This window comes from Equus asinus, chromosome 22, assembly GCF_041296235.1.
Source record: "Equus asinus isolate D_3611 breed Donkey chromosome 22, EquAss-T2T_v2, whole genome shotgun sequence".
Lineage (NCBI taxonomy): Eukaryota > Metazoa > Chordata > Mammalia > Perissodactyla > Equidae > Equus > Equus asinus.
In genome coordinates, this window is record NC_091811.1 from 57,899,536 (window position 1) to 57,920,494 (window position 20,959).

Sequence of the window (20,959 nt, forward strand, 5' to 3'; positions counted from 1 at the left end):
TAAAGAAATGAGCACCTGGAACTGCAGGCATTAGGCGCCTCCTCCTTAGATGTTTCTTGGCCTTTCTTTCCCCCACCCCCACCAATAACTGACTTGGGGTATGATGGAGCACAGTTCCTAAAAAAGACACAAAGAAGCCTAGAGCATGATGGATTCCTTCTTATTCCTTATTAGAGAGATCACCTCATGCCCCACTTTGAAGTCTCAAAAAATGACTTAAGGAGCCGGCATGGTGGTGGAGTGGTTAAGTTTGCGCACTCAGCTTGGATGGTTGGGAGTTGGTGGGTTTGGATCCCCTGCACGCTGACCTATGCACCGCTCATCAAGCCATGCTGTGGCAGCCTCCCACATGCAAAATAGAGGAAGATTGGCACAGATGTTAGCTCAGGGACAATCTTTCTCACACACACACACAAAGACTTAAAAGGAGCATCTTTAACTTCATGTAGGGACATATCTGAGGATGATGAAGTGAGAAAGGTCATAGAAAGGGTGGTATCACTATATCATTTGCAAAGAAAGCTGAGTGTCTTAAGGATTAGTATCATTGCAGCATTTCTAGATGAGGGATTCAGGGGCAGAAAACTGATTGGAAGAGGGGCTAAGGGGCTTGTTCTTACTTATATTGTATGTTTGTTTAGGATGGCTTAGAGTGGGGAGGCTTTACACACACACACACCAAGCCACTCTTTGGTGCAGCCCTAAGCCGGGCTGTGTCTTTGGCAGTCCTGCAGAACTAAGTGCAGGAGCTGGAGCATAATAGGCCTTCAAAAGTGCTTATGATTCCTTATGACTAAGGAGGTCATATAGGAAGGGGAGATGAAGGATGGGGAGTGGCAAGGCCCTTGTCTTTTTAAGATTGGAGAGGAGAAAGGAGCAGAGAGACAGACCCTTTCCAACCCCTGCCTCAGGTCTCCATTTCAGATGCAACAACAGTACTCCCAAACCCTATTACTCAGCCACTCTATTTCTGACAAAAATGGAGGAGTCTCTTTGCACAAGCCTGTCTTGAAACAATCAAGAACTGCTTAGACCCCTCTGTTTCCACTAGGGGGCCTCATGTATTCATGGCTTCTCCCCAACCCCCACCAAATGTATATATTATGTGTGTATATGTATGTGTGTACATACAGACACAGCAAAAACAACACATACATACAAGCTGCCAGTCAGGGCTCTCCCCGCCCGCCCTCTTCCACCACCAGGTGTAAGAGGGAAGATTCCAGGAACTCAAGCCTTTGTTGCTGTGCCCTATTTCAATGAAGGGTAGGAGGGGGTGAGACCGGGGCTTGGGGCGGGGCCAGGGAGCAGGATGCCTAGGTACCCAGTTCCTACCAGTAAGTCCCTAGGCCTCTGTCTCTCTCCCTTGCTCTACCAGCCTCACCACCATCCACGCTGCCCCAAGAGCCTTAACAACTCCAGAACAGATTCCAAACAGGAGAAGCTGAAAGGATTTCCTTTCACCTCTACTTTTGACCAGGGCCTTCTACGCCACCTGCCAAGGCCAGCAGGTAAAGTGGGAGGGTTAGGGAGTGGAGAAAGGGTGGACACAGACCAGAGTGCTCTTTGTACCTAAACCTCCACCCTAGAATTCTGGGAAGGACCTGAGTCTTGAGAGAAGGAGGTGTCTTTAGACTGGGGAAACAATCCTGAGACATGTGGTGTTTGGGTTTTCGGATGTGAAGAACCTGGACGTGAAGGTGGCCAGATTCTCTCAAGTGGCCTCAAGCAGCGTGGGGTCCACGGCGGGAGGGAGGTATTTGGGTCTCAGGATGTGGAATCTGGAACTCTGGCCTTGTTGCTGTGGGATTTCCCGAGTATGAATTCAGTCCGTGCTGGTTGGAAAGGGGTTGGGAAGGGCAGTCCCCAGATGGCAGCAATTAGGGGAGGGTGAGAAGTTGTCTGGGTGGGCATCCGCCAAGCTGTCCCGTCAGGAGCCCCGCCCCCTATGTTGGTCCCCGAGGGTTGAGATGAGGGGAGAGGCGCTGAGTGATTAAAAAGAGGGGAAGACAGATAGAGCTGTCCCTAGGGAGGGAAAAAGATGAGAAGCCAGGATGTGGAGAAAGTGGCACAGACCAGAGCCCTGAAGATACTCGGGGGCAGGGGGAGTGAGGTTGGCTGAACTGGAAACGGGGCCTCTCCAGACTGGAGTTCCTGGAGTTGGGGGCGCAGGGCGCGGACGCGCGGGCGGGCGGGTCGGGTCGGGGGCGGGCAGCTGTGTCGTCAGGAGCGGGGCGGCTCCGGCGGCCTCGTCTGCCTGGCCCGTCCCCCAAGCCCAGCTCGCGCTCCAGCTCCCGCGCCGGCACCGCAGCTCCGACCGCGCGCCCTCCGCAGGCAAGGTAGACACCCCGGGAGCCCCCCGCGCCTCTCGCCCTCCCACCCGGTGCAGGTGAGGCGGGGACGCGGGAGGGGACGCCCCACGGGCTGGGGTAGGGCTGCGGGGCGGAGAAGGAGGAAGCATGACAGCTGGAGCGGGTAGCCTGAAGGGTTTGCGCCAGGACGCGGCGGGCAGCGGAGGGCTGGGCCGGCGCCCCACAGGCAGCGTGTCCCCGGACCTTCCCCTCCATCCCTCCTGCTCACTCGGAGGGATGGTGCGGCTCGGCTGCTAGGGACCTGAGTAGGAGGAAAGTCGGTTGTGGAACCTCTACAGTGCTGCACGGGTGGAGAAGGGTTGTGGTTGGGCCTCCTGGTCACCAACTTCCCACCCCTATTCTTTCCACACCTGTCACCGGAAAGTTTCTGAAACTACCTGGGTCTAAATCCCACTTTTCCCCTTTAAATGGGGGAAAGGAGCTTTACTGAGGAGGAAATGCAAATATTATTGGGCATCTCCCTAGCCTCCAAATGTGTGAGCCCACGTCCCCCAACCATGCCAAGACTGTAACTTCCTCCTGTACTACACAATGACCCCCCTCCCACACACACACACACAAACACCACTCCCTTAATCAGGCAACACTATCATCTGTGATGTTTGTGGAGGCTGAAGGAAATTTGAGGCTTTAAGCCAAAGGATTCCCTCTCAGGGACCACTGACTTACTAGTAACAGGGATGGGCAGGAAGAATAGAACTTCCCTCACTCCTGGAAAAGAGGAGGAGGATGCAGGCCCTGGTGTGGTTAAGGGATTCACAAGTCCAGGTAAGCAGGCCTGGGTCCTCAAAGGGGAGTGCCTGTCTTTTGGGGTTCCTGGCTGGGTCAGCCTGAATGTTCGGGGGCATAGCTGATTCTTGAGTAATTGTAAATTTACAAGACTTGGAATGTGAGCAATGAATGTTGACGTGCAAAAGGAAATCTTAAATGTTAGCACTGGCTTTGGAAATCATATTTATCTCTCAGTTAGCAGCAATTTTAGTGTTTAATGTTGAAAATAAGATCTAGAAGGGCCGGCCCGGTGGCCTAGTGGTTAAGTTCGCGCGCCCTACTTCGGTGGACCGGGGTCTCGCTGGTTCGGATCCCGGGCACGGACATGGCACCGCTCATCAGGCCATGCTGAGGCAGCATCCACATGCCACAACTAGAAGGACCCACAGCTAGAATATGCGACTATGGACTGGGGGGATGTGGGGAGAAAAAGAAGGAAAAAAAAGATTGGCAACAGTTGTTAGCTCAGGTGCCAATCTTAAAAAAAAAAAAGATCTAGAAAACCAGAGGCACTGGTTAAGTGTTAGTGGAACAGACTAAGGACAAGATATCTAGAGTCTGGGTATGACCCTGAGAGACTCACTTGCTCTCTGAGCCTCAGTTTTCCTCTGTAAAATATGAGAGTTGGTGTCTCCCAGCTCTGAGGATGTTCTGGGAGTCTCTACCTCCAAGTCAACTTCTTCCTTTCTTACCCCAAGGTGGTAGGGGCAATCAGGGAAACCAGAGGAGGGAAGGGATGGGTGAGTCACAAATAGCTGGCAAGAGGGCTCCAGACCCCACCCTCCCAGCCCTGGCATTTGCAAGGACTAGCCCAGGTTATAGCCTCAGGGTTGGGATGGAGCTGGAGGACAAAATTGGACTTGTTCCAGGTCTTTAAGGCCCCAGGATCTGGCAGTTTGCTGCCTCTCAGCAGCAGGGGCAGCCAAACTTTTGGTGAGAAAAGTCGAGAGGAACCTGAAAAGATCCCAGGAGCCCTTATATCCAAAGTACCATGCCAGGGGTGTCCTTGGACCCCAACAGACTAGTTTATAACCACCGCCTTACCCTCCCAGAGGCAAAGTACAGGATCCTGATACTTCACGTCTGTACCTGAGATATGACACAGGAAGGAAAGGTGTACAACTGGGCTTCGTTGCTACTGGAAGTCCCTAGAATTTATGCCTTCCTGGGTCAAAGACATCATTTTTCCTAATCTCCAGATGTGTTTCTCTAGGTACCACCCTTGTGCTATAAATAATAATAATAATAATAGCTAACATTTATTGAGTTCTTCCTCTGTGCCATGCAATATGCTCAGTATATTGCATGTATTATTTTATTTAGTCCCTACATTGTGACTGATTTCTCTAGGTACCCATTTTACCAATGAGGAAACAGGTTGAGGGAGATGAAATAACTCCCCAAGAGCTAAGATTCTAGTCCTTGCCTAGATAATGCAAAAGTCCATTCTCCTAACCTCTACATATAAGCCCTGGGGGGGCGGGGCTGGCCTGGTGGCGCAGTGGTTAAGTTCAGAGTTCTGCTCCGGTGGCCCAGGGTTCACCAGTTCAGATCCCGGGTGCGGACATGGCACCGCTTGGCAAGCCATGCTGTGGCAGGCGTCCCACATAGAAAGTAGAGGAAGATGGGCATGGATGTTAGCTCAGGGCCAGTCTTCCTCAGCAAAAAGAGGAGGATTGGCAGCAGATGTTAGCTCAGGGCTAATCTTCCTCAAAAAAAAAAAAAAAATACAAAAAAAACCCCCGGGGGCTAGAAGGGTCTCTGTGAAAAGAGAGGTGAGAGAGAAGTATCATGTCCTCTCTCCTGTTTGTCATCCCTTGTTTACTCTCTCCCTGTCACTTTCTCTCTCAGATTCCATTTCCTAGAGCCTTGGAGTCATCTAAGAATCCCCAGGAGTAATGAGAAAGGCTAATTAAGCCATACAGGCCCCATTAACCATAAAACTATTTTGTATTCATTAGATCTGTTGGCAGTAGAAGTTGGATTATAGTCATTGAAAAGGGCTAGTTGGGTACAGTCCTTTCTCTAGAATATCAGTGTCCCAGAACCCCCTTCTAAGTGTTTCCAGAGAGCCCCCAGAACAGGAATGGTATGCTACATAGAGGTGGGCAGCACAGGTGTCTCAAGGGCAGAGGCTACAGAGAAGGTTCTTGCACCATCAGAAAGGAAGTTCTTGTAGGCCTTAATTGCCTCCTTGAGCCTGACCCAACAAGCCCTGAATAAGTGTTGGCAGGGGGAGGCAGAAGGTGAGAGCCTTGCATGGAGTAGCATAATAAGTACTTTCTAGCATCATTCCTTCATTTAACAAATATTTATTTAGCACCTACTATACATGCTGCAAATTGTCTCATACTCCCCTGTCAGGATGGACACTCTGGCATTTCATTTAACTGTGTTTGGACAAAATATGACTCCCTAACTTTACACAACTATTTGTACAACCAATATGGAGCAATTACAACACACTGGGCACTGTTTCAGGTATTGGGGATACAGTGGGGAACAAAACCGACAACTTCCTGCCCTTGTGGAACTTACATTTTGGTAGAAGACAAACAGAACACAAAGCAGCAAATAAATTAACAAGATAATTTCCACTTGTGATACGTTTTGTGAAGGAAACGAAGGAGGGTGCTGTGCAAAGGAGCGGGGCTACTTAGGACCGAATGATGAGGGACAGTCTCTTGGAGGAGCTGACATTTCAGCTTAGGCAAGAAGTCAGCTCTCCCAAGAGTGGGGAGGGCTGCTCCAGGCTGACAGAACAGTAAGTCTCATGGCCCTGAACAGGGGAGAACTTGGCGTGCTCAAGGAACAGAAAGGAAGGCAGTGGACTAGGAGGCAGTGTGTGAAGGACCAAGTGGAAAAAGAGGAGGACAGAGAGACAAGCAGGGTCCCCACCACAGGGTTCTTGGGTTAGAGCTTGGGCTCCTCCACTTATCACCTGCCTTAGAAATCCCAACCCCTTTGAGCTCCAGTTTCTTCACCTGTAGAATGGCTATAGCAATAACTTCCTATCTCACTGGATCCGATTTTAATTGTTAATACAGTAATAACTACCATTTCTTGTAGGCCTTCTATATGTCAAGTTCTGTACTGGGTACTTTTTATTAATTATTTGACTTAATCCTCACAACTATGAAAGATAGGTATCATTCTCCCCATTTCACAGATTGTAATTTGCCCACATAACACAGTGATAGAGCTAAGAATGGAACCTGGACAAGACTAACTCTAGCTGTTTGACTCATATTAGTGCTGTACTCTAATGAGAGATAGTGTTACTGCTGTTATTGAATCCTCAAGGCAACTTGCCCTCTGTAACTTGGCCCCTGGGCCAGAGGTCAGCATGATCCACGTGATGGCTCCTCTCTGGTCCCTGAGTCCCAGAGCCAAAAGCTGGAGCTCCCTAAACACTACTAACCTAGCAGGCTAGAAGGAAGAGCCCCGCATCCGAGACTCCCGCAATCAGCTCAGTCCTCCTGGAACTGGGAAGCCAGGCCGATGCTCGGAGCCTTCTTCCCCTATCTCGCGCGCCTGGGTCCCCGCCCTTCCCCAGTAGAGCTCCGCGGGACGCAGGCAAGGCGGGGCCGGGGCTGGGGACCGGGCCAGAGCTGGTTCTGTGTCGCGCGTCAGAAGCGCTAGAGGTCGTTGCGGGACGTGGGTGGTTCGGGGAGTGGATGGCTGAGCGGAGCTGGGGACCGAGGCTGGAGGCGGAGCAAGATGGGGTTGTGGCTCGGAAGGCGTGCCACCGACGCAGTGAGAACCACGGGGCGGGTCGGGACTGCGGGAGCCGAGATGAGAGAGACTGCAAATCCCGGAGAAACTGCAGAGATTGGGGGTGGCGGGAGAAGAGGTAGAAACCGCCAAGGGGGACACGCTCACAGAGACACATATAGACTGGAAACGGGGGGTTGGGGGTGAAGAGGTGAGGTCGGTCAGAGATGAATCGAGACAGATTAGGGGAGAAATCAGAGAGCTGGAGAAGGATCCAGAAATGGAGGAGAAAAAGTCAGAGATGAGTCAGAGAAACAGAGACACAGGGCCGACTCTGTCAGGGAGAGAGAGACACACAGAGGAGGAGAACACAGGGAAATGAAGGGACTGCAGGAGGGACTCAGAGGAGGAAAGAACAGAAATCATAGTGGAAGTGGTGGATGGAGGTGGCAGACAGAAGTAAAGAGACCAGACAGCTGGCTCTTCCTGCCACATGCTCTTGTCATCCTCCTCCAGATCTTACCTTGGAAGTGGAGGTCCAGGCGCCAGAAGTACTACTACCAAGCTGCCTTTGTGGCCATCCTTAAGGAAAAGAGAAAGATGGCCAAGGAGAGGGGCCTAATAAGCCCCAATGATTTTGCCCAGCTGCAAAAATACATGGAATGTGAGTCTTCCTCTCAATCCTTCAGTTCTGGCGACCTTACCCAGAGAATCCCTCCACTTCCTCATTCCCCCCAACTCCTCCAATTTTCCCAGTGGCCTTGAGCCAGGCAGCTGCTGAGATTTGTCTATGACTGGGAAAGGGAAGAGAGGGAGTTGGGGAGGTGCCTGTGGTCTCAAGTCACTAGCCACCTTCTCTCAACCTTGACTGCCTGTTCCAAGTCTCAGAGGAGACATGCTAGAAGGGGTACCACTTTGGAGGATCTGAAATGTTTTCTCTCTGTATTTCTGTGTTTCTTCTTGGAATTTCTTCTTTATTCATCTCACTTGACTCTTTTTTCCTCTTGGATGTCTGGGTGGGACTCTGGTAGAAGACAGGGAAAGCCAAACCAGACTAATGCTCTTTCACTCTCTTCACATGCTAGACTCCACCAAAAAGGTCAGTGATGTCCTAAAGCTCTTTGAGGATGGTGAAATGGCTGAATATGTCCAAGGAGATGTGAGTGGCAGCTGGGAAATCTTCTCCTTGACTAACTCCTCCTATCTTTGTTTTTGCTACTCCATTGGGATCCCAACTTCCAGGGATTATTCTGGGCCCTTGCTATCTTCCCTCTTGATACCCCTGCACCCATTGTTACCACAGCTGTTGCTTTAGGGCAAAGCAAGAGATCACATTAACTCCTCAGCCCAAGAAACCATACTCCTGCCTTGGATGCTTCTCAGCTCTCCACTTATTGTCTCTGTCCCCACCCAATTCTTCAGTCCCCGGCTCTCATCCTGCAGGCTCCCCAGGGTAATGCTTGTTCTCATCATAGGCCATTGGGTATGAGGGATTCCAGCAATTCCTGAAAATCTATCTGGAAGCAGATAATGTTCCCAGTCACCTAAGCCTGGCACTGTTTCAATCCTTCCAGACTGATCACTGCTTAGAAGAGACTGTGAAAAAAGGTATGGTCAAGTAGGTGGGACTGAGCTGGTCCTCCAGAAGAAAAGTCAAATTAATGTGGGTTTGGGGGGTGAAAGTTGAATTGAGTCACATGTTGGGAGCAGGGCTGGGGGAGAGAGGTGGAGGGTGGCCAGGCTGGTGTGGGGGCTGGAGGGAGGAAAGTTAAAGGGAAAAGCTGGAACCAAGGAAAAGAGAAGAGCCAGAGTGGAGGGAGCCCCACCCTCAGATCTGCTGCTCTTTTTGTAACCAGATCTGGTATGTCTCAGTGATGTCTCCTGCTACTTTTCCCTTTTGGAGGGTGGCCGTCCAGAAGATAAGCTAGAATGTGAGTTGCCATTCTGGATTGGGAGAGGGGAGGAAAGGTGATGGGAGAGAGGGTGTTCCCCAGCCCTCCTTCCCTCATTTTTTCAGGATTCCTAAAGGCTGACAGGGCCAGACAAAGGTGGGGCCAGAGAATGGGCCCATTTCCTCTGTTACCCAGACTCCTATGCCTAATGCATTTTCTGTGGGTGGCCTGGGATGTTGTTGGGATGCAGGGGGTGTGAACTGTCTCCCCTGTCAGGCTCACTAGGGGTGGAATCCAAGCCTGTATCCCTTCTCTTTTTGTCTCCTTTCTCAGTCCCAGCCCCAAGCCCTGGGCTCTTCAACCAAAAGGTCTCTCCCTCTCTCTTTGTTTCCCCTGTATTCTGTTATGAATTCTTTGGGTATCCCTCAAAAACTGACCCTGGCCCCCCCAAAACACCCCACAGTCACCTTCAAGCTGTACGACACGGACAGAAATGGGATCCTGGACAGCTCAGTGAGTTGGGGAACCTGTATGCTGGGCAAGGGAGTCTGTGTCTATTTGTCTGTGCCCTCCTGTCCCAACTCTCCAGGATCTTAAGAAGCAGAGGAAGCTAGAGGGAGAAACTGAGTCCTCTAGGACTAAATTTGGGAATAGGTTCCAAGTTCTTGATCCCTAAAAGAGGAGGCTGGAGACATGAATTGGGGGCTGCCTTGCAAACATCCGAACACACATAGACAATTGTTTACTTGGCAGAGACACCTGAGAATGAGAGGTGGGTCTGGGGGTGGAACCCAAGAACTCTGATTTCTAGAGAAGAGTTTGGATGGTGGTAGTGAGGTGGGATATGGCTGTGGCTCTTACTCGCTTGGCCCCCAGGAAGTGGACAAAATCATCATACAGATGATGCGAGTGGCCGAATATCTGGATTGGGACGTGTCTGAGCTGAGGCCGGTAAGGCAGTTCTTCCTCCATTTCTCTTCTTGTCCCTTCGCCCTGGTGAATCATGTGTCTCCCTTATGCCGTATCTGACAGGCAGCCTGGTTCCCTTGGCTAGGATGGCTGGGCTGGGTATCCTAGGGGCCTTGGAGAGGTGTCAGATCTGAGGAGCCACTCACACCAAAAGTACCCCCCCCCATTCTCTGCTCAGATTCTTCAGGAGATGATGAAAGAGATTGACTATGATGGCAGCGGCTCTGTCTCCCTAGCTGAGTGGCTCCGGGCTGGGGCCACCACTGTGCCACTGCTGGTACTGCTGGGTTTGGAGATGGTGAGTAGGAGAGACTTGTGAGGACGGGTAAGACAGCAGCCGTGGGTTGTGCTTGTCAGAGGTTGGCCCTCTAAGGGCTTAGACACTCCCTAGAATCTGCTGTGCCCTCCCAGACTCTGAAGGACAATGGGCAGCACATGTGGAGACCCAAGAGGTTCCCCCGACCAGTCTACTGCAACCTGTGCGAGTCAAGCATTGGTCTTGGCAAACAGGGCCTGAGCTGTAACCGTGAGTGACGGGGCCTGGGAGTGTGGGAGCAGAGGGGCAGCCCAGCTATCTGCAGGAGCACGGTGCTCTGAACTTAGAGGGACCTGGGTTTGAATCCTGGGCTCTGCCACTGACTAGTTATATGACCTTGGGAAAGCCACATGACTTCTTTATGCCTTAGTTTCCTCAACTGAAAGTGAGGTAATTGTGAGTGTTAAATAAGTCGATGCAAGACAAGTGCTTCACACGGTGCATGTACATACTATTACATCTGCAATAAAAATTAGCTATTCTTTTATTATTATTGTTATATCTGGGCCTCCTTTGCATCATCCAGCTCAGTTCCTGGCACATGGATGGAGTAGGGGGTGGACGTGTGGTAGCAATTGCTCTTTTAGGGGGAAGAGAGCAAGAGGCACAGGTCTTGGAGGTGAGCCCCAACCCCAAACTGCAATTCTCTACCCACCCTCACAGCAAGGGTTTAGATGTCTTGTTTCAGTGAGTGATTCCACCTCACCCCCAGTTAAGGAGGAAATGGGAGGAGGGGCTGCAGCTAAGGCTCTGACTTTCTCCCCTCTCGCCCAGTCTGTAAGTACATCGTTCACGACCATTGTGCCATGAAAGCCCTGCCTTGTGAAGTCAGCACCTATGCCAAGTCTCGGAAGGACATTGGTGTGAGTGACTCCATGCCCACACCATCACCACCTGCATCCTGACCCTGATTCTTAGCCCGTTGCTCCCCTCAGCCCTTCCCCCAGGCCCTGCTCAGACCCTCTCAGACAGAGGATTGCCTTTCTCCGCAAGGTCCAATCACATGTGTGGGTGCGAGGAGGCTGTGAGTCTGGGCGATGCGACCGCTGCCAGAAGAAGATCCGGATCTACCACAGCCTAGTTGGGCTGCATTGTGTGTGGTGCCACCTAGAGGTCAGTTTGTGAGCTCTCCCTCCAGCCTCCCAAAGCCACCCTCTCTCCGCTTGCTCCCTCAGGCCCGTTTCCCCTTTAGCCACAGCTGCCCCTGCTCCTAAGGGCTCTCTTTCCAATACTAGACCCCCAAGTTGAAAGGTGACGGGGTTCCCTCCATGATCTCTCCATGCACCCCTGTCTTTCAGATCCATGATGACTGCCTGCAAGCCATGGGTCCTGAGTGTGACTGTGGGCTGCTCCGAGATCACATCCTGCCTCCATCTTCCATCTATCCCAGCGTCCTGGTGAGACCCTGGGGCAGCAGCTGGGAGGGGACAGGAGTGCTTCCCCCATTAAAAAACACACACAGTGTCACTTTGAGCAGCAAGTCTATTCTTTTAGGATTCAAGTCAGACTCTCATCTGTTTAGGGATTTACACACACAATCCAGTTTTCCTTCCCTGTGCTTCCCTCCCTTCCTAGGCCTCTGGACAGGAGCGTAAAAGTAGCAAAACAAGCCAGAAGACCATGGATGATTTAAATTTGAGCACCTTTGAGGCTCTGCGGGTACAGGGCTAAGAGGCTTGGGATTCATGGTGGGGGCTGGTTTTTCTTCGCTGGAGCCCTCATGGGAGGGAATGAAGTGAGAAGCCTGGGGAATGGTGCCTGCTTTCAGGAGCCCCACCCTGGTAGGGGAGGTGAAAGCATCTTGGGGAAATGCCAGCCTTCTGCCCCTGTCTCCAGGGCCCATCTTAACTCTAACAAAATCCTGTTTCCCTATCCTTGTTTTCTTCCCCAAACGCAGGTTGACCCTGTTTCTAACACCCACCCCCTTCTCGTCTTTGTCAACCCTAAGAGTGGCGGGAAGCAGGGGGAGAGGTGAGAAGAGATACACTGGGTCTTCTAAGATGGAGAGGGATGACCAACAGAGATTGGGAATCTGTGTGTATGGAGGGGACATACCTTGAGAAGGACATCAAAAGGGTGGGGTGCAGAACATCTATCCCCTGCCATGACCTTTCCTTTTTCCCTCACACAGGGTGCTTTGGAAATTCCAATATCTGCTAAACCCTCGACAGGTGTTCAACCTCCTAAAGGATGGTCCTGAAGCAGGGTGAGTATAGGTTAGGGGCTGTATCACAGCGTTTGTGTGTGTGTCTGCCTGTCTGTGTACATTGGGAGAGAAGAGGAAACAGTGTATGTTGGCAGGGGAGGGCTAGGGGACCACAAGAAACCAGAATTCAGAATGCTGCTTTTCCTAGGGTCACTGGGCACCCCGCCACTGAGTTCGTTGGCTCATCTTTGTTCTGTTCTCAAAGGATGGAGATGCCAGTTCCTCCCTAATCACTGAGGAGTGGCTATAACTTTCCTCAAAGTACTTTCTCCCTGCCCTTAACAGAAACTCAGACCTTTTGACAAAGGGAAAAGGGGTCATAAGGAATGAGAGACAAGAAGTAATCTGTCTATCCAGGAGTTGGGTAGCCTTGGTTCTGTTATCTTTCCTCATCTTTTCTCTTACCTTTTTCTCAGGCTCAGATTCTTCAGAGAGGTTCCTAATTTCCGGGTTTTGGTGTGTGGCGGCGATGGCACAGTAGGCTGGATTCTAGAGATGATTGGTCAGTGCAGAAAGAGACTCTGGGCAGGGCACTGGGGCAGTGGCCTTCCAGAGCTAAATTCCTCCGTCCATCTCCTCACCTGCCTCCCCAGACAAAGCCAACTTGCCTGTTGTGCCTCCTGTCGCTGTGTTGCCCCTGGGCACTGGAAATGATCTGGCTCGCTGCCTAAGATGGGGAGGAGGTAAGTGGTTAGGAATTGTTTTCCTGGGGAATGGGAGCAGTTGGGTAGGAAAGGAAAGGCACAAAGAGAAGGCCTCAAGGCATAGAAAGAGGGTTGAGGAAGAAGAGAAGCACAGATGGTTGGGTACCAAAGTGGATTGTCCAAAAGGAAGAGAACTTTAGAAGAAGCAAGGACCACAGTCTGAACCTAGAAGGGTCAAGGGTGACAGTCTTCTTTCCTATCAACCTAAAAATATCCATCTGTTTCTCCCAACCAACTCTTAGGGCTCAGAGAATCAAGGAATATGGGAGCGGGAGGAGGACAATGTGGGAATAAGGAAGGTTGTATAAGAGCTAAGCCAGATGCTGCATGATGGAGTTAGTAGGGAGCCTGGCCGTGATTCATTCAAAAAGTTAGTCAGTGGTCGTTCATCCATTCATCATAACTTCTTCCCAAATCTATTGCAACATTCTCCTAACTGCACTCTCATTTCTAGTCTCTTTCTCCCTTCAAAGAGAAAGAGTTGGAGGGATGGTGTTGGTAGATAAAGAGGTCAGTGTAGGGCAGGTTGAGTTTGAGGTATCTTGGAATTGAAGCTGTTGGGTTCAGAATCCAGCTCTGAGATCTTGCAGGAGATTATGGAATCAGGGTCTGATAAGGAGATTGAAAGGTGTTCTAGGTGAAAGAAGTTGGGTTAGGCCAGAGGAGCCACCAAACGACGAGAAGGTGCATTAGGGAAAGTGTGCGCCATTCATTGTGACTGGACATGGGGTGCAAGGTGAGGACTGGGAAGAGGGAGGACTGAGTGGAGCAGGGTCCAGATGATGGAGGGTCATGAATGCTGTGCTGAGGAGTCTTTAACTTTATCCTGCCAGAGATTGAAAGCTGACAGCCCATAGAAACGGTTTCTGTTGTTTTGTATTATTTGTCTTGCAGTGCTTTAAATTTTTTTGAACTTGGTTGTTTCCAAGAAGTGGGTGATGTATTCTTCAATTCCGCACAGTCTCCTCAGCTCCCTGCTATTCACTCATTCACTTTACCTTTCTAGCCAGTGAGGCATTTGAATGTGCAATCGTTGAACCATGGGTAACTCTTGAACTAATGAAAGATTTAACTAAAAGAAAAAATAGGTGTGTATGTATATATATATATGGTATTATACTTTTTCTCTCTATATATAGTATAAATATGGTATTATACTCTCTATATAGAATGAAAATTACTCTCTGTATATATAAAATATTATTCCAGAAAGCAGAAGTATCTCCGAGTGCATATTATAACTTAAATCTTGTATGTAGATATATGACCGATTTTTTTGGCCAGTTTTTAAATCCTCAACATCTGACTTTGTTTTCATTTACAGTATTAGACACTTTGATGTCATGTGTTTTGAGTCTTCACTGTGTGTTCTGCAAATAAGACTCTCATAGCAGTTTCTTCTAATTCCACCTGAATCTTGAAAATAATGATATAAATACAGCACTAATGAAAATTTGTGTTAATATTGAAAAAACCGTAAAGTTTGAAGAAGGGGAGATGAAAGGAACATGCTATGGGAGCTCTGTGGAGGATGGATTGGAGGTAGGAGACAGGATAGGAAATTACTTGTATTGCAAGAGTCTAGACAAGAGATTATGAGCACGAAAGCAAAGGCAGTAGCAGTGGAGTTGATGAGGTAGAAGCCACAACACTTGGTTACTGATAGGTTGTGGAGGAGGAGGTAAAGACGAGTCTAGAACATTTTCTAGGTGTGGACTGAGCAGATGGGGGTGCCATTTATTGAGATAGGGAATACAGGAGGAGGACCAGTTTAAGGAAGAAAGATAGATTCAGTTTTGGACATACTGAGTTGGAGTGTCCGTGGAGCACCTAGATGAAGATGTGTCGTGGGTAGTTAGAAATAGATGTTAGGGATTTAGGAGAGAAGTCAGGCCTAAAGATACGTGTTTAAGCATCATCTGCTCCTAGGAGGTAATTGACATCCTGGGAGTAGATGAGTTACCCAGGGAAAGAGGTAAGAACAGAAAGTGGCCAAGGACAGCAAGATCCTGGTAAACACTCTATTTAAGGGTGGAGCAGAGGAAGATGAATTATTAAAGGAGTCTGTATTAGTGTCCTATTGCTGCTGTAACAAATCACCACAAACAGTGGCTTAAAACAACGCAAATTTATTATCTTACAGCTCTTGAGGTCAGAAGTCCAAAATAAGTCCCACAGTGCTAAAATCAAGGTGTTAGCACAGCTGTGTTTTTATCTAGAGGCTTTCGGAGAGAATCCTTTGTTTTACCTTTTCTGGTTTCTAGAGGCTGCCTGCATTCTTGGCTCATGGCCCCCTCTCCAACTAGCAATGTTATCACTCCAACCTCTGCTTCCATTGTCACACCTTTTTCCATGACTCTTCTCTCTTGCTTTCCTGTTTTACTTATAAGGACCCCTGTGATTATATTGGGCCCACCCAGATAAGCCAAGATAATCTCCCCATCTTAAAATCTTTAATTTAATCACACCTGCAAAGTCTCTTTTGCCAGGTAAGGCAACATATTCACAGATTCTGGAGATCAGGACGTGGACATCTTTGAGGGCCATTATTCTGCCTGCCACAAAGACTTAAGAAGGAACAGTCTGAGAGGGTCCTCTGTAACTTAGAGAGTGGTATTTTAGAGGCCAAGTGAAGAGTTTCATGAGTTAAAGTGAGAACTAAAGATATATTCTTGGTTTTGGCAGGAATCATTGGCAATCTTTGCCAAAAGAGTTTCAGCAGGGAGGTATGGTGAAAGGCAAATTACAGTGGGTTGAACCATCAATGGAATATGAGGAAGTGGAGACTTATTTTTTTAATTTTTTTCCTGATTACAAAAATAACTCATGCTTGTGGTAAAAAAAAAGATTCAAACATTTCAGATATACACGCCAAGAAAGTGAAAGTTCCCTATAATCTACTCCTTAAAGTTTGGGAGTTTATTCCTCCATGTTTTTCTTTCTGGACACATACTATTATGCATTTAAACATGGAGATCGTTTTATTGACGTTTTTCTTCTTTTTTTAACTAAACGGCTCATCTTGGTTATCATTATATTTCAATACAGTCAGGTTTGCCTCACTGTTTTTGTTACAGAATAGCATTCCATTGAGCATCTCATAACTTATTTAACCACTCCCCAACTAAGAGACACGTGGGTAGTGATGGGTTTTTTATCACAGACCGTGCTGCAGTGCAAACCCTTGCACATCTATCTCTGCACAGAGATATGAGAGATTTCCTAGACTTGGAAGTGCTGGCTCAAAGAGTATGAGCATTTTACGTTTTACTAATTATTGTCTTTTTATTTTTTTATTATTTTTTAAAGATTTCATTTTTTCCTTTTTCTCACCAAAGCGCTCCCGGTACATAGTTGCATATTTTTAGTTCTGGATCCTTCTAGTTGTGACATGTGGGATGCCACCTCAGCATGGCCTGATGAGCAATGCCATTCCGTGCCCAGGATCCGAACCAGCGAAACCCTGGGCCGCAGAAGCGGAGTGGGTGAACTCACCCAATTGGCCATGGGGCCAGGTCCTAATTATTGTCTTTTTAAAAAAATTACACAAATGATACATCAGTACATTTTCACTGTAAAAGATTCTAAAAAGTAAAATGCGTGAGACGTCCCACACAGGTCTCCTCTTCCCTACCTCCACCAAATTCCACACACCTCCCCAGAGATAACGACGGTTTCCTATTTGCACTCATTTTCCTGTTTTTACGCATGCGTGCACACACAGACTTTTATATGAACACAAATGAGGTCATACTACAGATTGTCCTGGGACTCCTTTTTTCATTGACTGACATGTCTTGGAGATCTATCCATGTTAGTACACACAGATTTCATTCTATATTCAACTGCTGCACATCATTCCATGACATAGATTTGCCATAATTTATATAACCTTCCCCTACATGGGGAATTTAGATTTGCCATAATTTATATAACCTTCCCCTACATGGGGATGGGCATTTAGACTATTTCCAGTTTTTTGCTGTTTTAGAGAGTACATCAGCAAACATCCTTGTCCATCCATCTCTGTGCACATGTGTCTGAGTTTCTGCAGGAGAAATTCCTAAAAGTGGAATTGCTGCATCAAAGGATATGTTTTGATAAAATTTGATAACATTTTGATAAAAATTGCCAAATTACCTCCCAAAAATGAAACACCAATTTATGCTCCAACTAACAGCAATTGAGAGTGCCGGTTTGTTCATAATCTCATTAACACTTGGTTTTCTCAATCTCTTTATACTTTGTCAATCTGAGAGGCAACAAAAAGTTAACTAATTATAATTTATAATTCTTCTAATTATTAGTAATACTGAGCATCTTTAATATGCGTACTGGTCATTTGTATTTCTTCTGTGATTGGCTTGTTTGTGTTATTTGCCCATTTTTCTATTGACTTTTTTTCTTTTCTTTTCTTTTTTTTTTTTTGAGGAAGATTAGCCCTGAGCTAACATCCACTGCCAATCCTCCTCTTTTTTTTCTGAGGAAGACTGGCCCTGAGCTAACATCTGTGCCCATCTTCCTCTACTTTATATGTGGGACGCCTGCCACAGCATGGCTTGACGAGCGGTGCGTAGGTCCGCACCTGGGATCCGAACCAGCGAACCCTGGGCCACCGAAGCGGAACGTGTGAATTTAACCGCAGTGCCACCAGGCCGGCCCCATGACTTTTTAAATATAGTGATTTGTAAGCACGTTTTGAATGTTGGAGAAGTTAGTCTGTTATATGTGCTGCAGATATTTTTTCCCAGTTTGTATTTTGTCTTTTTTTTCAGTTGTGTGTCTGTTTGTTTAACCATACACAAGTTTTTAATTTTAATATAATTGTATTTATCAGTCTTCCTTTTTTGGCTCCTAGTTTTATATTATGCTTTAGAAAGGCCTTTTCCACTCAAAGATTCTAAAAACATTCACTCATGTTTTCTGCTGGTACAAATTCTGCTTTATTTCTTTTACATTTAAATTATTTGACCCACGTTGAATTTATTTTGGTATAAGCAGTTACTTCTACATCCAGCACCATTCGTTAAATAATCTATCTTTCCCCCATTTATTTGGGATGTCATCATATACTAAATTCCCAGATATACTTGACTCTATTTCTGGGTGCTCTATTCTTTACTGTTGAACTTTTATTCTATTCGCTGTGCAGTATCACACTATATAGACACCATTGCTTTACATTGTGTTCTATCTGGTGGAATGGGGAGAGGGAGCGTCAGAGAGAGATTACCCCCCACTCGTCACTCATCTCTTCTAGCATTTTGCACTTTCCTGGCTGTTTAATCTTTCAGGTGAACTTTGGTGTTATTGTTAGAGGCCCACACACATTGGGAACATTCACCCTCCACGACAGTGTGGAGAAAAGAGTCAGCAAGGGGCTGCCCTTAAGATTGGGCCATGGGAGTCATGACCAAGCGCCCTGCCCTTTCACTGGTTAGGCTGGGACCGTCTGCAGAACCAGGGAAGAGGATCCCTGGGAATTTGTGGAGCTGGGAGCTGAGAGGAGGTCCCTCAGGGATCCAGGACTCAGTGCTAACCTGTCTTCTCCCCCATCTTTAGGGTATGAAGGACAGAATTTGGGGAAGATACTCAAGGATTTAGAGATGAGTAAGGTGGTACATATGGATCGATGGTCCGTGGAAGTGATACCCCAACAAACTGAAGAAAAGAGTGACCCAGTTCCCTTTCAAATCATCAATAACTACTTCTCCATCGGTGTGGTGAGTGGAGTGGGGCCTGGGGGGAAGGGAGGAAGTGGGGGTTAAGCAGGCAGAGCCTGGAGGAGGGCAGAAAGGGAAAGTAGAGGTTAAAGGAGCTGTGACACAGGGAAATTGGGGGTGCGGTACAGTGACGTTAGTTGCAAGAAAAGAACATGGGACATACTGCTGTCAAACTGGGGAGTTAAAGAGAGAGTTCTGTGCCGAGAGAGGAGGCAGACCTCTGAGCTTACGTACCCTGAACTCCGCAGGATGCCTCTATTGCTCACCGATTCCACATCATGCGAGAGAAATATCCTGAGAAGTTCAACAGCAGGTGAGGGGAAAGGGGGTGGGGTGGCCTACGCAGTGGCAGGGACTCAATTGTGGCTGACGTTGACTCAGAGCACTTCGTTGGGCAGTGACACCTCTAGGGAGCCCCTCAACCAAAGCTATCCTCTTCTCCATGGGACTGGAGTCAGGAGGTTGATGTCCTTCCCTGTCACTTAGCCTACCTCGGCCAGCACTGTGTAACTTGTCCCTCCCTACTGGGCCTTGTGTTGGGGCTGACACAGAATGAAGAACAAGCTCTGGTACTTCGAATTCGCCACTTCTGAATCCATCTTCTCAACATGCAAAAAGCTGGAGGAGTCTTTGACAGTTGAGGTGGGTGGGATGTGACCTAACCCTACATCCTTTTCAGCTTCTTATATCTTAGTTTCTCCTTCCACAGGCGCCCTCAGGAACTTCCCATATTCTTGAACCTATACTTTGACCTCCCAGCTCTCCAGTCCTGATTTCCCAAGTTCTCAAGATACACCAGTCCCTATTTCCCTCCATTCCTTACACCCCTCCAAATCCTGGCCTTCCCGGTCTGTCATCTGATGGAGGGAGGGGTCGCATCCATGATTATGCCAAGAGGTGAGGGTCTGTGCTCTCCTCCCCTCAGATCTGTGGGAAACCGCTGGATCTGAGCAACCTGTCGCTAGAAGGCATCGCAGTGCTGAACATCCCTAGCACGCACGGTGGCTCCAACCTCTGGGGTGACACCAAGAGGCCTCATGGGGATATCCAGGGCATCAACCAGGCCTTAGGTGCCACAGCTAAAGTCATCACGGACCCTGATATCCTGAAAACCTGTGTACCAGGTGAGAGGTGCAGCCTTGGGAGCTGAGTGGGCGGGACTGAGGGGAAGGCGCGGCTCTTTGGAGGCACCCTGCTTCTGCAAAACCCTGTCTCCCCACTTGCCACCCCCAGACCTAAGTGACAAGCGGCTGGAAGTAGTAGGGCTGGAGGGTGCTATTGAGATGGGCCAGATCTATACCAAGCTCAAGAATGCGGGACATCGGCTGGCCAAGTGCTCTGAGATCACCTTCCAGTAAGGAGAAGTCTGGCCAGGGGCTCTGAGGGAAGGAGTGGGGTCAGGAGAGCAGAGAGTCATGGGAATGGTGGGGAGGGGCTGTACTAGGAGATCTTCCTCAGTAACAAAGGGTCTCAAAGTCAACCTAAGAAACAGAGTTTTGGTATTTGGTTGGTAAAGAAATCACCAGTCTGCCTTGGCCTCCCACAGCACCAGAAAAACCCTCCCCATGCAAATTGATGGAGAACCCTGGATGCAGACGCCCTGTACAGTGAGTAGTGCCTATGCCTGCCAAAAACTGAACCCTCAGGCTCCATGAGTCCTAAATCTCCATAGCACATCTTCTTTACCTCCTTCTGATGCCTGAAGTTCCCCTGTTTCTCCAAAATCCTGATTTCTCTGCCCCTGACCATCCAACTATGGCCTCTTTGGGACCCCAGCAACCCCCCCGAACCCCACTGATTTTCCGCCAAGTCTCTGCTGCTCCAGCCCCAAGGCACCAGCTCCTGCCTCTGAACATGCCCCCTTCCTTTCTAGATCAAGATCACCCACAAGAACCAGATGCCCATGCTCGTGGGCCCACCCCCTCGCTCCTCCAATTTCTTTGGCTTCTTGTGCTGAGGGGGACACCTCAGCCTCCAAGCCAGCCTTGAAGCCACCTCCTCGTCCTTGGACTCTATTTCCTAGGCTCTGTACATTGCTGCCACGTCCTCCTGCCAGCTCAGGGGAGTGTTCCTTCACCCTCACAGTATTTATTATCCTGCACGAACCTCCACTATTCCCCATGCACACACACACACACACACACACACACACCCCACAAACACATACATTGAAAGTGCCTCATCTGAATAAAATGACTTTTTTTCCCCACTGGGATATCTAAGTAAGTGGTACACCTCCCTCATTTATACCTCTACTCCTTAAATGACATCGATTCTCTCAGAAGCAAGAAA

At 48.6% G+C, this 20,959-nt stretch overlaps 1 protein-coding gene across 6 annotated transcripts; it reads left to right on the forward strand.

Moving 5' to 3' along the window:
* The first annotated feature begins 1,125 nt into the window (after positions 1-1,125).
* Positions 1,126-20,891, forward strand: DGKA (diacylglycerol kinase alpha). Of its 6 annotated transcripts, XM_070493983.1 has the most exons (25): positions 1,126-1,266; positions 1,350-1,511; positions 7,374-7,521; positions 7,943-8,016; positions 8,333-8,465; positions 8,714-8,788; positions 9,213-9,262; positions 9,626-9,700; positions 9,897-10,016; positions 10,130-10,244; positions 10,809-10,897; positions 11,028-11,147; positions 11,333-11,431; positions 11,610-11,693; positions 11,932-12,005; positions 12,166-12,240; positions 12,657-12,742; positions 12,834-12,923; positions 18,507-18,667; positions 18,916-18,980; positions 19,219-19,309; positions 19,593-19,791; positions 19,901-20,021; positions 20,214-20,274; positions 20,541-20,891. In XM_070493983.1, the coding sequence occupies exons 3-25, from the start codon at positions 7,458-7,460 to the stop codon at positions 20,622-20,624; spliced, it is 2,205 nt and encodes a 734-aa protein (XP_070350084.1). In that variant the 5' UTR covers positions 1,126-1,266; positions 1,350-1,511; positions 7,374-7,457; the 3' UTR covers positions 20,625-20,891. The 6 variants fall into 6 exon arrangements, with proteins under 6 accessions (XP_070350084.1, XP_014712723.1, XP_044611788.1 ...); XM_014857237.3 differs by lacking the exon at positions 1,126-1,266 and having other exon boundaries at positions 1,299-1,511; XM_044755853.2 differs by lacking the exons at positions 1,126-1,266; positions 1,350-1,511 and adding an exon at positions 2,105-2,389.
* The last annotated feature ends 68 nt before the right edge of the window (positions 20,892-20,959 follow it).

Excerpts from the sequence above, each read along its gene's own strand:
- DGKA (XM_070493983.1), top strand. The coding sequence starts at position 7,458 with ATGGCCAAGGAGAGGGGCCTAATAAGCCCCAATGATTTTGCCCAGCTG. Across the intron at positions 9,701-9,896 it reads ACGTGTCTGAGCTGAGGCCG|ATTCTTCAGGAGATGATGAA; the intron begins GTAAGGCAGTTC and ends TTCTCTGCTCAG. Across the intron at positions 20,022-20,213 it reads TGCTCTGAGATCACCTTCCA|CACCAGAAAAACCCTCCCCA; the intron begins GTAAGGAGAAGT and ends GGCCTCCCACAG.